The sequence below is a fragment of the Cupressus sempervirens genome, chromosome 5 (assembly GCF_028749045.1).
Source record: "Cupressus sempervirens isolate cs-2001-9-10 chromosome 5, ASM2874904v1, whole genome shotgun sequence".
In the NCBI taxonomy this organism is placed as follows: Eukaryota; Viridiplantae; Streptophyta; class Pinopsida; order Cupressales; family Cupressaceae; genus Cupressus; species Cupressus sempervirens.
The window spans coordinates 526401197-526415465 of NC_143122.1; the positions used below are offsets into that span (position 1 = coordinate 526401197).

General features: G+C 34.6%; 1 protein-coding gene across 1 annotated transcript in view; it reads right to left on the bottom strand.

The window, feature by feature from the left end:
• Nucleotides 1-13739, bottom strand: part of LOC149557015 (voltage-dependent L-type calcium channel subunit) — a 39656-nt gene extending 25917 nt beyond the window's left edge. Inside the window, exon 1 of the mRNA XM_089831668.1 lies at nucleotides 13373-13739. Within this exon, the coding sequence (XP_089687794.1) occupies nucleotides 13373-13651 (279 nt within the window). The 5' untranslated portion in view covers nucleotides 13652-13739. The remainder of the gene's footprint in view (nucleotides 1-13372) is intronic.
• Between the last annotated feature and the right edge of the window lie 530 nt (nucleotides 13740-14269).

A 14269-nucleotide genomic window follows, 5' to 3' on the forward strand; every position in this document is an offset into this window, starting at 1 on the left:
TTGTTGGGATTTTTTTAATGTTGATTTAATCCTCTCAACATTCGGAGTGTGTTTAACATAGACACCTCACTAGGTACAACTCATATATCCTAGCAAGAGCAACATGAGGCCAAGAGAGATAATAATCGAATCTTACGCCTAGGGTAAAGGATCTGTTAAGGCGCCCTAATATACCCATCACTTTGCCTCTCCTATGGTTGGACTCCAATAAACCAAATAATAATTGCATGAAGACCCACCTCTGACCCCTTGGGACGCATCTTGAAGACTGGGGCACATCTCTAATACCAAAAATCCTGCTTGAGACATCTCCAATTGCAAGATACTTTCAACTGCAACATCTCAAAGCTCCAATTGTCTCCCATGAAGAAGCATTGGTTCTTTGCACAAATAAAACAATAAACCTAAGTTACCAAATTCTCTCCAGCAACCCTCAAAGTCTGGTTCGATTTTGTACAAAGTCTGGTCCTTGTCAAATTTGCCTGCAGAGCTGCAAATTCTGTCAGAGGATCTCGGGCAGAATTTGGAAGAATTTGCTGCCTAGTTGCCAAACTCAAGCCGAATTTGGTCTCAAAACAATTTTTTTTGACTTTTTAAAAGTTCTTTTTTTGGCCTAATTTAGTCTATTCAACCCTCCCAAGTCCCAACCCTAAAAGTGACCATTAAAACGGCCCAAAAGGATGGTTAATATGTCATTTCTGTATTTGTGAATTAAAAAAAAAAACTTGCTTATAGAGGAAATCCAAATTAAGAATAGGTGAAATCCAAAATGACAATTATAGAGAAATTTCTTTAAAAGGGCTATGATACCTTTGAATCCAGGGCTTAATTTGAATCTTAACTTTTGATCTAGCTTGGTTAGAGATCCTCTAACCAATACAAAATAAAAATTCAGATAACTGCACTTATCTTCTGATGATTCCTTCGATTCTCACACCGTCCCCTTGATCTGGAAATATGTTCCACACATGTGAACAAGGAAGCATATCATGTTGTATGTATGGCTAAATGTTGCAATTAATATCCTACTGAAATGAAACATAGATATGGTGGTGTATTTTTCTATGTCGCTTTACTATTAGCACAATGGTGTATAGACTTATTTCTTATTACATATATAATTCAATAAAACATATGTTTTAGTATTGTAGAGACTAACCCAAAACAAATCTGAACCCACCCCAGAAAAAAATTGAATGAATTTTGAGCCCAAAACCTCAAACCCGACTCTGAACCCAAATCCAAACTGGCAACTTAGCAAAAATCTCTAAAAATTAAAAGTTAAATGCACTGGAAAGATGAAAAATAAACACACCACAAATTCCATGCATTTGACCAAGGAAGTGTATCATGTTATTTTTATGGCTAAATGATGCAATTAATATCCTATTGAACTAAAAAATAGTTATGACAGTGTATTTTGCTATGTTGCTTTACTATTAAAAAGAGGTGTATGGACTTATTTGTTATTGCATATATAGACACTTATTTTTTTTAAATATATTGTTTTTGTATGGACTAACCCAAAACAAACCCGAATTGACGCCAAAAAAATTTTGAACAAATTTTAAAACCCTGAATCTCGAACCCAACTCTAAACCCAAATCCAAACTGCCAACTTAGCGAAAATCCCTAAATATTAAAAGTTAAATGCACTGGAAAGATGAAAAATAAACACATCACAAAAGGAAAAACAGGAGTCATGTTGACCACAAGTATTTTCCATTTGGCTAGTTGCAATTCGATGCAAAACTCAAAAAATACGCATATTTACTATAATCTGTGTTGTTCTTTTAATCCTGTGTAGACTTTATGGTATAGAGAATAAGTGTGAATTCTATTAGATCCTTGAGAGTTGGGAATTTCCCTATGATATACATGTTTTTTCTTCATTCTTGTGAGTAGACATATTCATATTCTCATATATAAAATCTATATTCACATTCTCATACATAAAAACCAAATTCACATTCTCATATATATATATAATCATATACAATAGCAAAAGGATTTGGCTTGTTTAGAAGATTCAACTTGTTGGTTCAGGCCATTGCCTTCAATTTCCTTATATTCTTTGTCTATATTCATATTTAGTTTTTACAAATATACACCTATTTTCAGATTTTCTTAAATTATTAGATTATATTTTAAAAAATTGACCTCCCCAAGTACCTAGATCTTTTGTTTTGAAAAATCCTATTAAAAAATAGTCATAACAGTACCATTATCAGTCTCTAAAGTCTCCGAGTACTCCATTTCAATGCATCCTTGGAATATTTCTTGTGGTTAATTTAAAGTTCCTAACTCTAGTTCCTATATCTAGCAAAGAAAATCTATATTGTGGATTATGTTTCAATGATTTCCTAATATATTGCAGGATCTCAACCAGAGACATAACATTACTTTTTTATTCTATTTCTTCTTCTACTTGGAAACTTTGATTTGGGGAAAACACTAGGACATCTACCAGAAGGGACATTACAGATAGCCACCTTGGAGTCCTTTCCATGGAAAGGTTTTATGAGCACCTCAAAGGTCTAGTTAAGGCCCTTGGCTCAATTTCATTCTAAGAAGCCATCAGAAGGGCCTTGACATTAGAACCATCCGATTTCCTTGACATGGGAGACTGCTAAACCTAGCTAATTTTTATAAGAGTTTATCCCTCAGAGTGCAAGTTCAGAAAGATCACAACAGCAATAGAAGGCTCTTAACACTCTTTTTTCCATAGAAATTGGAGCTTGTACCCTCTCAACCCACAAAAAATCAAGAAGTTAGGCATGCCTTTAAGAGCCTGCAAACAAGTTACATGACATGCAATGAGATGCAGAGGAAAGATCTATGCTTTAACTATAAAGGGCCTTGGCATCTGGCACATTAGTGTCAGGGAAAGGTGTAAGTGCATTTGACTAAGGCATTACTGCAATGAAGAGGGAAAGTGTGAGTTGTGCATAGCAAAGGTAATGGGCCTTCCATCACTAGGGAAGAAGCCCCTGTGGGGCTGATCCCCTGAAATCACTCATCCTCATCTTGCTTGATAAAAAGAAAATTAACGGAAGGACTTACTAATGTTCTCTTTCCAATTAGAGCACTGAATGGAACTTCTGTCAGCGAGTAGTAAGGAATTAAAGTTGTGTTAATAATTAATTCAGATCAGGACTATATCTTCAACTGTAGTAAAGGTCCTGTCAACAATTAAGTCAAATTAGAACCAGGTCTTTCATTGTCTTCTGCTAGAATAACGCAAGGTATTTGCCACTTACACATTAAGGAGTCAAGAGTTATGTGGTGGATTATATCCCTCAAGGCTCAAATCTCAGTACTGATTGACAAGTTAATTAACATTACATGAGGGATTAATTGATAAAATTGCTTGATCACTCAAGCTAAGGGTATTATATGAAATGCCAGGAATAACAGAAAAATCATTTTATAAATCATAAAAAAAAACTTCTTTTGCGAAGCACAACAATAGAGTTCTTCAATGCCAAAGGGCTAAGACAAAAACCCATTGGTAGTAGCTAGGGAAGTAACCTGTGTCACAAGGTTCGCCGAATTTTCGGCTCCAGGTTCGAAATTCGGTGAACCTAAAAAATACATGAAAAATTCGTAAAAATTCATCTCAAATTCGTGTGTGTAGACTATAACCATGAGTGCAGGTCATCGTGTATGTAGATTATAACCATGAGTGTAGGTCATGGGTTACAAGTCGTCCAACCTCTCTGCTTTCCCGTCTAGTTTGAAGGCATTAACTTCTCTGCTTCTCGTTTGCCTTCAGCGTCTCTTGAATGCCCTGCAACGAACAGTATCTTAAACGAACTTGGCTTTCATTCCTCTCCATCCTCGTTCCTCTCCGTTTGAAGGCATCTGAAGTAAACTCGTTCCTCTCCGTCGGCGGTTCGAGAATGATTATATTGTTTTTAACCTTTTAACAATGTTCAGAGATTATTTAATTTTAGGTTTTGGTTAATAGTTTTAAATTTTAATTATAGTATGTTTAATATTTTATTATTTTGAGATTATTTAATTTTAGATTTAGTTAATAGTTATAATTTTATATTATTGTATGTTTTGTTATTGTTATTAATTTTATAATATTTGTTAAATATTAAAATTTAAAACATGTTAATATTATTTTATATTATATAATCATAAGTAGCATATATTTATAATTAAACATGTAAATACTTATATTATTTTATCAATTATTAAAATATATAATAATAAAAATAGTACATATATATTTTTTTAAATTACATTAAGGCGAATTTAATGTCGAATTTTTTTTGATATTTTTGACTTGTCGAACTTCATCCGAATTTCAAGGTCGTCGAACTCGAACTTGAACTCGAACTCGAACCTTGTGACTTAGGAAGTAACCCTCTAGCATGATGTAGGAAAGGAAGCTCAAGTGTTATCTACAGTATATCAAGAAGAATGGAAACCCAAACCAATAACATTATCACTGAATAAGAGCAAGACAAAATCTGGGCAACTTGATACATTCAAAATCCAGCTTCACCCCAAGACTCATTTTGACAACTAGGAAATCTAGTGAGTTATGTCAATGATTTGTTCATCTACCATAGGTATCATACAAATAAATCATAATTTATATTATTAGCTTTCCTTGCATATTTTAGGGAGAATATTTTAGGGAAATCAGATTTTACTTATCAATCCTCAATGTGAGAGTACACAAACTAGACGCAGGGGAAGAAATCGCACAAGGCAAACCTCAGAAAAAAGAAGATGGAGCCAGAAACAAAAACCGAGGGATCTTCTACTCTATAATTTCCAAAAAAAAATACAAAGTTTGCCAATTTGAGTATATTGTGCAAAACATTTGGGTAATATGGCCAAAACCAATTGCCGATGGGATAATCTCAAGCACAGACTCAGTCAATTGCTGAGTTTGCAATTGAAATTGATAGGTCAACCACTAGTCAGTAATACACAAACCAACGCGAACCCACATATATCACGACTGCTACCTTCAGTTGGTACCATGAGGCTGCATAACACAATACCAAAAATGGAAATATGTAAGTTTATGGGAAGGATCTAATCAACTAGATCTAGCAAATAGAGAAATATTTTTATGTACATGAGATCTAGCATGGATGAAAGTTGGTAATGGCATCTTTATTTGGAACCTAAGCAATTCACTTGGTATCATTGGCTTTGTGTTCAAAAGAAAGGTCTCAAAAAACAATTGGTTTGTTCTTACTGATTATTTACCTTTTAACCAACCATTGCCTTTGCAAAGGTTACACCTCCTAAAGTGTTGCTTATGATGTTCCCCTTTAATTCTAATTTTAACTGGTCGCTGTCAAGAAATGTGAGTCGGCAACTTGGAATATCAACTATGTCAGCCCTTAATTATTATACTCCGTATTCTATAATGTCATTCATCACTAAGTGTTTTATCATTGCCTAGAGCAATATGACATGTCAAATTCATCCAAAGAGGGTCCATTTGAATTGAACACCTTACATTTGAATCTTGCAACAAACTGTAATGACATCTAAGACATTATTGGTCACAAGGAAGTTCATCTTTGAAACTGTAAAGAATTATACTGCAACTGGCTGTGCTCATCTAAAGGATCACTCTACATATTTCCTTTATCACATGATCATAGGGCAACATCAAGGGGGGAGATCCAATTTCAATAGCAGATCAAAAGTTCAGACGATCAGAGAGAGCATCTTATTGAATATCATCTCCAAGGATTGTATCTTAAGAAGCCTCTTAGTTCCAAAGAATTCAATTTTGAAAGCAGATTAACCCACTGTAATTCATGACTGAGTTCTTATTCTGATTGTAGCTCTTGCATTAAGGACTACTACAGTAATTTGAGATATGAATCAAAGAAAATTATTGTGTATTTGCCTTCCATTGTATGGGTTTATGAATGCTTTTGTGCTAAGCCTCAATGTTTCCAAAGATCTTAATTAAACCATCCATCCATGACTGCATCATAAAAGCAGCTGGAATTTTTAGAAGTATATACAATGTGCTGAATTTACAGTAACAATCCCCCCTCCTTAAAAGCTTTCTAGGGGTTTTTAGCATTCTTTTGAGATTATTCTTTAATAGCCTTTTTTTTATGCACCCAATGGAGCTGAAACAAATCATCCGGTCATTAAAAAGGGAATGTCCCCTCCAAGCCTTCAAGTCAATTGGATGTCACCCAAACACAAAGGATGCATACCCTGTTGAATGTTCAAGTTTTAAAAATTATGTACCATATGAAGCTGGATGGTGACAAAAATATTAGAAAACTGAAGGTAAAACTTTTGATAACAAAATAATTCAGGTTCGAAGCAAACTTGTATTTAATTTTATACTTCCAAAAAAAAGGTGCTTTCTCAGTTCAAAGCTTATTCTTCAAATATAGGATTGCAGATCTTACTTTTTTCAGCTGTAACTTTGTTGATCAATATCATGATACCAATAGGTGGCTCAAGGGAACCCTAGAAACCAAAGTCAACAGACAATCAAATATATATTGAAACAAATGTCCTCTAGGAATAGACCAAAATTGGGCACAACATGAGGATAATACACTTCACTAGGCCATATACAGATGTAAATGGCATAATAAAGAATACGCAATCTTGAGATTGTTGATTTTGTAACTCTGGTAATCATAACTGATCTGAACTACAGATCCTACAGATCCGTAAAGCACGAATATCCTTAATAGGATTTGCCTCTTTATAACCTTATATGATTATCCTTATTGGTGGCTTCCCTAGGAGCATTTATTAATGTTCATTTTGCATAGTTGTTGTTAGTATAATTACTAACTAATTATGATTTCTAGGAGACGCTGATCTTAGAAAATAATCAATAGTTTATACATAAGGGCTGACCTAGAAAGAGTCATATCCTTTGTAAGGACATGCCTCTTGGGTGCAATATAAGTATGAGATTAGAGAACACACAATACACAATAAAGTCTACTCCTCTACATTACTGCCTTTTATTACAGGGATAAGAACATTTCCAAAATTGTTATTATACTCCAAGTAACACTTCTTTAAAGGTTTGTATATTCCAGACTATCTTCAACGTCAAGAAAGGCATTACATCACTTGAATTGTAGCAGAATTTGTAGAAACATTACATGGTATCATAGCTTTGGTAGTCGAACCTAGGCTCTGCAAATTGACAATCAGACTTAAAATATCTAGCAACTCCTTCTACCTTCAATGGCTAGCACAATCAGACCCGAAGATAGGTTTGATGGAAAAGAACACTTCGTTGCTTGGACATTTAGAATTATGATGATTCTTGAAGACAATGATGTAATACGGTTTGTTGATAAAGAATCCAAACAACCTGACGCTGATCCTCATAAAACTATCTGAAGAAAAGGAAACAGGAAAGCCATGCAAATCATATTAGATGGAGTTAAAAATGAAATAGTACCTATGCTAATGAAACATCAGACACCATTTAATATGATGAATGCATTATTAAATGCATATGAGGTTAACAATGCAACTAGAACCCTTGCACTAAAAAGGCAACTAAATCATATACAAATAAAGAAGGGAGAACCTATGAATTTATACTTCCTAAGGGTGGTTAGTCTAAGAGATGAATTTGCAAGTATAGGAACCATAATTGAAGACAAAGAGCTGGCACTCATGGCTATAGATGGGTTACCAGATTCATGGGAAACATTCTCACAAGGAGTAAGTGCCAAAGACAATCTTTTAGACTTCAATAAACTAAAAGAGATTTTCTTCAAGAAGAATCTAGGAAAAATAAGAAAGGAGGAAAATTAAAAACTGAAGATTAAGAACTTCATGTTCTCAACACAAATTCTTGTAAAGGTAAGAAGAAGTACTTCAAGAAGAAGGCTAATCAAAGAAATGACAAATCTGAGAGATTTATCCAAAATAAAATGCTTCAAATGTGAAAAATTTGGACACTATAGATCTAATTGACCTTGGAATACAAAGCAGCAAGTAAACGATACAAACGTTACTAGGAAAGAAGAAAACTATGATCCTGAGAAACGTGTATTGTATTTTGCACTGTCAAATGAAGTATCAAGCACAACATGGGTAATTGATAGTGGATCATCTTGACACATTATAGGATACAAAGAAGTACTAAACTCAATATCAAAAGAAGTTAATGGTGAAGTTACCATAGGTGATAATTCCTCTCATTCAATCGAAGGAATTGGGAGCTGCACCTTGAAACTGAAGACAGGTATTTCTCTCCATCTCAAAAGAGTACTCTATGTACCAGGAATAAAGAGGAATCTAATCTCTGTTACAACACTTGAAGATGATGGACGTAATGTTAAATTCATAGATGGTAAAGTAATGACTTGGTCTAAAAACTCTTCATTTAAGAAATCAAAATTAATTGGTCAAAGAAAGGGATACTTGAATGAATTAAACAGAGAACTTATTCAAGCCTTAATTCATAAAATTGTTGATATAAATGAAATGTGGCATAGAAAGTTAGGACATCTAAACTTCAAAGCCTTATCAACCATGGAGAAGATGGTTACTGGTTCACCTAAGTTGATAAAAGATCATTCAAGCATATGCAAAGTATGCGCTCTGGGTAAGAATACCAAAAGTCCATTTCACAAAAGCACTAAAAAAACTAACAATGTTTTGGAATTAGTCCACTCAGATTTATGTGGACCTATGTTTGTTCCTTCTCTTGGAGGATTCTAGTACTATATACTTTTTATAGATGATTTCTCTAAGAAAACATGGATTTACTTCTTAAAATGTAAAGAATCAGAATAAATCCTTAAGAGATTTAAAGAATTCAAAACTTTAACTGAAAACTTATCAAGACACAAAATTAAAACTCTTAGGATTGATAATGCAAGGGAATATACTTCAGATTCGTTTAAAGATTTTTGTAAAGAAGCAGGAATTAAGGAGTATACTGCTCCTTATACCCACAACAAAACGGGGTAGCAGAAAGGAAGAATAGAACAATTATAGAAGCAACAAGAGTTATGATATTTGATCAAAATTTAGAATATTATCTTTGGGCAAAAGCCTCTTGTACTGCTGTCTATATCCAAAACAGAAGTCCTCATTCCCACCTTAGAGATAAAACTCCTAAAAAAGTCTTTTCTAAGGTTAAACCAAATTATAAGCCATCTTAGGATATTTGGGTGCCCAGTATACATACATGTTCCAAAAGAAAAGAAAACTAAGTTAGAACTTAGTAAGGATGTAATATTTGAAGAAGATTTAACATTCAAAAGAGCCTTTAGTTTTGAAGATCCTGCACATATACCTAGTTCTAAAGAAAATCCTAAATCTGAGTTTCAAGGGAGAACATTGGAGAAATTGAAGATGAAATTCAAAATCTTAATCTTGAGGAAACTCAAAATCCTAAGAAAGACCACTTTGGGATATTAAGATTGTAGAGGAAGCACAAGACTTCGTTGCACCATCTGGAACCTTCAGAGAAAGCAAAAAACCCAAAAGATTTTCTAGTTATGTAGCAAACATGAGTGATTTATCTAAATCAGAACCAACCAATGTTTCAAATGCTATTAATCATACAACTTGGAAGGATGCTATGATGGAAGAATACTAATCCATTATTAAAAATGATGTTTGGGAAATTGTTCCAAGGCCTAAAGGAAAATGTGTTGTCTCTTCTAAGTGGATATTTAAAATCAAGCATGTTGCTGATGGTAGCATTGAAAAATATTAAGCCAAATTCGTAGCCCGGGGATTCTCTCAGAAGGAGGGAATTGATTATGAAGAAACTTTTGCTCCAATTGCCAAATACACCTCTGTAAGAGTAGTCCTAGCTATTGTAGCATCAAAGGGATGGAAAGTACATCAGATGAATGTAAAAACAACATTTTTGAATGGAAAGATTATAGAAGAGGTATATTTGGAACAATCTGAAAGATTTGAAACTCATAACTCTAAAGTCTTTGTTTGCAGGTTCAAGAAAGCTCTCTATACGCTTAAACAGGCTCCAAGGGCATGGTATGAAAGGATTGATAAGTATCTATCCAGTTTAGGATTCTCCAAGAATGAAGCTGATCCAAATCTCTATTATAAAAAAGATAAGGAAAAGAAAGGAAAGGGGGTTTTATAGTCCACGACACTATGCCAAGTTTTTGGGTTTACGTATGGTGACAGTGATATGAGACTACCTCGTACTCTTTTTCGAGAGGCGCTTGGTGCTACAAACAAGGCGTACATACTCTACCCCCCAGTGGGATTTGAACTTGTGACCTCTCTTTCAAGAGTACAAGTTCTCCACCGCTAGGCCAACTCAGGCTGTAAAGATGATATGATGATTTGGTACTATATGCTGATGATTTACTAATAAAAAGTGATGATCATCTTATAGACCAATGCAAAAAAGATTTAATCAGAGAATTTGAAATGAAAGATTTAGGACTCCTTCATTACTTCCTAGGACTGGAAGTATGGCAGAATTCTAATAGCATCATACTTAATCAAGGAAAGTATACATTAGACATCTTGAAGAGATTTGGAATGTGGAACTGCAGACCTATGTCTTCTCGAATGGAGACTAATTTACACAAACTTAAGGAAGCAGTTGCATAATCACCCTCCATATATTCTACTCTTTACAGACAGATGATTGGGTCTCTTATGTATTTGGTAAATACAAGACGTAATATTTGATATATTGTTAATACCTTAAGTCAATTTATGTGTAACCCAAAGGAGATCACCTAGTTGCAGTCAAACACATTATGAGATACTTACAAGGCACTCTTAACCTTGGGCTCAAGTATGAGAGAGTTGACTTGGACTTACATGGGTACACAGACTCAGATTGGGTTGGAAATGTTACTGATAGGAAAAACACTTCAAGATGATGTTTCTGTTTAGGCTCAGCGATGATATCTTGGATATGCAGAAAGCAACCATCAGTAGCACAAAGTTCGACAGAAGCTGAATATATTGTCGCAGCTATGGCCTCTCGGGAAGTAGTTTGGCTTATAAAGTTACTTGTGGGATTATTTGGTCAACTCATGAATCCTATTATTATTTATTGTGATAATCATAGTTCTATCAAGCTTTCTGTAAATCTAGTTTTTCATGATAGGTCCAAGCATATTGAAATTCCTTACCATAATGTAAGAGATATGGTAGACAGGAATAATGTAAAATTAAAATACATTTGCACTGCAGATCATACAACAAATATTCTTACCAAACCTCTTCCTTGAGTGAAGATAGATCACTTCAGGAAAAGACTTGGTATGGTTGAATTATAATACATTTGTATTCTTGAATTATTAATGAAATAATTTTGAGTTAAAATTATTATTATCAAGCTTCTGACTGTTATGGGCTCCACCATTTGTATTCATTATTTAAAGGTGACGATCTCTGAAATAATGAACACTTGTATAAAGACATTATGAGAGATGACAATCTTTAAGATAATTTATTGAACAATAGAGAACCACTGTCAGATCTGGATGAGTTCAAGATCACGTTGCGATGTAGACATTTCTATGCCTGAGTCACAACTTGGATAAAGGAAGAACTTAATCATTCTCCGGATTTTATCCTGTGTACTGGTAGATCTTAGCTCAGGATCATATTGTGATATAGGTCTTCCAGTACCTATGAGTCACAACTTGGATAAAGGAAGAATTTAATCATTCTTCGGATTTTATCTTGTATATTGCATTTCATGCAATACTGTCATCACAAGTATGAGTGATAAGTCATATCTCAAGTATAGTAATATGACATAGTATCATGTGCTCTATGATACCACATGCTTAGAAGATTCAAATAGATATAAAGTATCAATCTATGCTTATTCATCTTAATCGATGATGCTAGATATGTTATCTCTCAGTATGATTATCAAGTTAAGAGGGAGTGTTAATTCTATAACTCTGGTAATCATAACTGATCTAAACTACAGATCCTACAGATCGGTAAAGCATGAATATCCTTAATAAAATTTGCCTCTTTATAACCTTATATGATTATCCTTATCAGCAGCTTCCTTAGGAGCATTTATTAATGTTCGGTTTGCATAGTTGTCGTTAGTATAATTACTAACTAATAATGATTTTTTGGAGACGCCAATCTTGGAAAATAATCAATAATTTATACATAAGGGCCGATCTAGAAAGAGTCATGTCCTTTGTAAGGACATGCCTCTTGGGTGCAATATAAGTATGAGGTAAGTATGAGATTAGAGAACACACAACACACAATAAAGTCTGCTCCTCTACATTACTGCCTCTTATTGCAGGATAAGAACATTTCCAGAATTGTTATTATACTCCAAGTAACACTTCTTTAAAGGTCTGTATATTCCAGACTATCTTCAGCATCAATAAAGGCATTACATCACTTGAATTGTAGCAGAATTTGCAGAAACTTTACAGAGATGGTCTTTCCAAACATCAATGACTTAACAGACAGCAAACCAAGGTGAAGTTTACCATCAACATGGAAAAAAAGAGCACCACAAATTATCAAATGAAAAACATTAAAAGACTTTTATAACGTATCACACATAACACGACCCCCTTAATAAAAGTTTCCGAAGGAGATCATATTTAACAATTGAATATTTTAAATTTGCTCAATAGATCTAGTTGTGAAAGTCCATCAATATCGAGAAAGATAAGGTCTTGTCTGACGTGATAAGCCAACCGACTTATAATTATGATGATCTATCAAAGACGCCAACTACAAGTACAGCCAATTCAAAGCACACACACAAGCAATACTAAAAACAAGACTTGAGATGTCGCCACCGAGCAGTAACTTGACTAGTTTATCAGTGGAAAAGGAATCATGAAGTACATAATAGAAGTGCCAACAATTTCAGCACGGAGTTACATAGCAACAGAAAGCCAAGGTGATCCATGAATAAGAGGCTTCCTAAAATGTCTCAGTATACTCCAAGCCTTTTGCAACGAAATGGTCTCATGAAATTAAATTCTCAATGACAAGTGCTACGGAGAAATAGAAATCTTAGCAAGGTTTGCAGAGAAATAACCCTGAAACTTTTAAGCCAAACCATAAGAAAATGAAGTTCATCGAAGCTACGAGTCTCCGACCTATAAACACTCTAAATTTTGGGGTCTAATTTTTCCAAAATCAAATAATAAGGTTTAAAGGGATCACGTGATGCATAAAACTGAGGCAGAAGTCCCTCCATAGGACTCTGCCCTATGCAATGCTGGTAGCTAAGGAACAGAAGTGTGTCCAAAGACTTAAAATTTCTTATTGTCGCTTAAGAATGACGACTTGTTAGTGCTCAATGTGAATCTTAACAGTAACGAGATGGTTTTTAAATTCAAAAATATATCCACTAGTTCAATGGGTGATGATTCCATACCGATATGACAAGAAAAGCTCGCCACAATCCTCCTCGATGCATCCAATGCATCAAATTGTAAGTGGAATTCCTGGCGGAGTACTTGATTCGAGGAGTATTCTCCTTGAAAGCTCGCTTGGTCCTCTCAATTACGCCCATCCCTTCACATTGTGTTGGATCAACTATCTGAGTCACCAGAGCTTTGAGAGCGTCGAGCAGGCCTTCCACCTCTGGTGACTCCTTATCGAACAGGCCTTCCTCCTCCTCCTCGGCTTCCTGATGAATTCCGTTTTCTGCCATGTCTTCCAAAGCCCTCACGTCGCTGGGATTGGGGTTTCAGATTTAAGGGAGAAAAAGTTCCAGAATGGTTCATTCGGATGACACCTGCAATTGAAATAAGCGTGCTCCTGACACTTGTATGCTTTGACTCTTTGAGATGGCTAAGACAGTTAGTTATACGTAAAAGTCTTTTTACTTAGCAGTGTAGCAGATTTTTCAGTTATAAGTAGAAGTCTTTTTCCTAAACAGTGTAGCAGATTTTTATCTCCAGGATCTCACGTGCCATTGAACTTTGTCTGCAATGTTTCTTAAAATCCAAAGAAACTCCCTCCACCAAGACTCAAAATCGCTTCCTTCTCACTATTGTCTCCCTTTTCTATTATAAAGTGAACTTTGAAAATTTAGAAGAAAATGTTAATGGGTTTTTGGTTTACTTGTGAAGTTGAATGGCTCACAAAGAGTCCACCGCCAATCAAGTCTTGTCTTTCCTTTAATTGCGCTCAACAATTAAAAGAAAGACTAAAATCTTAATTGCTCAACTCCATACCAGCTCTCATCATGGTTAGATGAAAGATTTCTAAAGAAGGGTGGTAAGAAAAGATGTGAAGTTGAATGGCTCACAAAGAGCCCACCACAAAT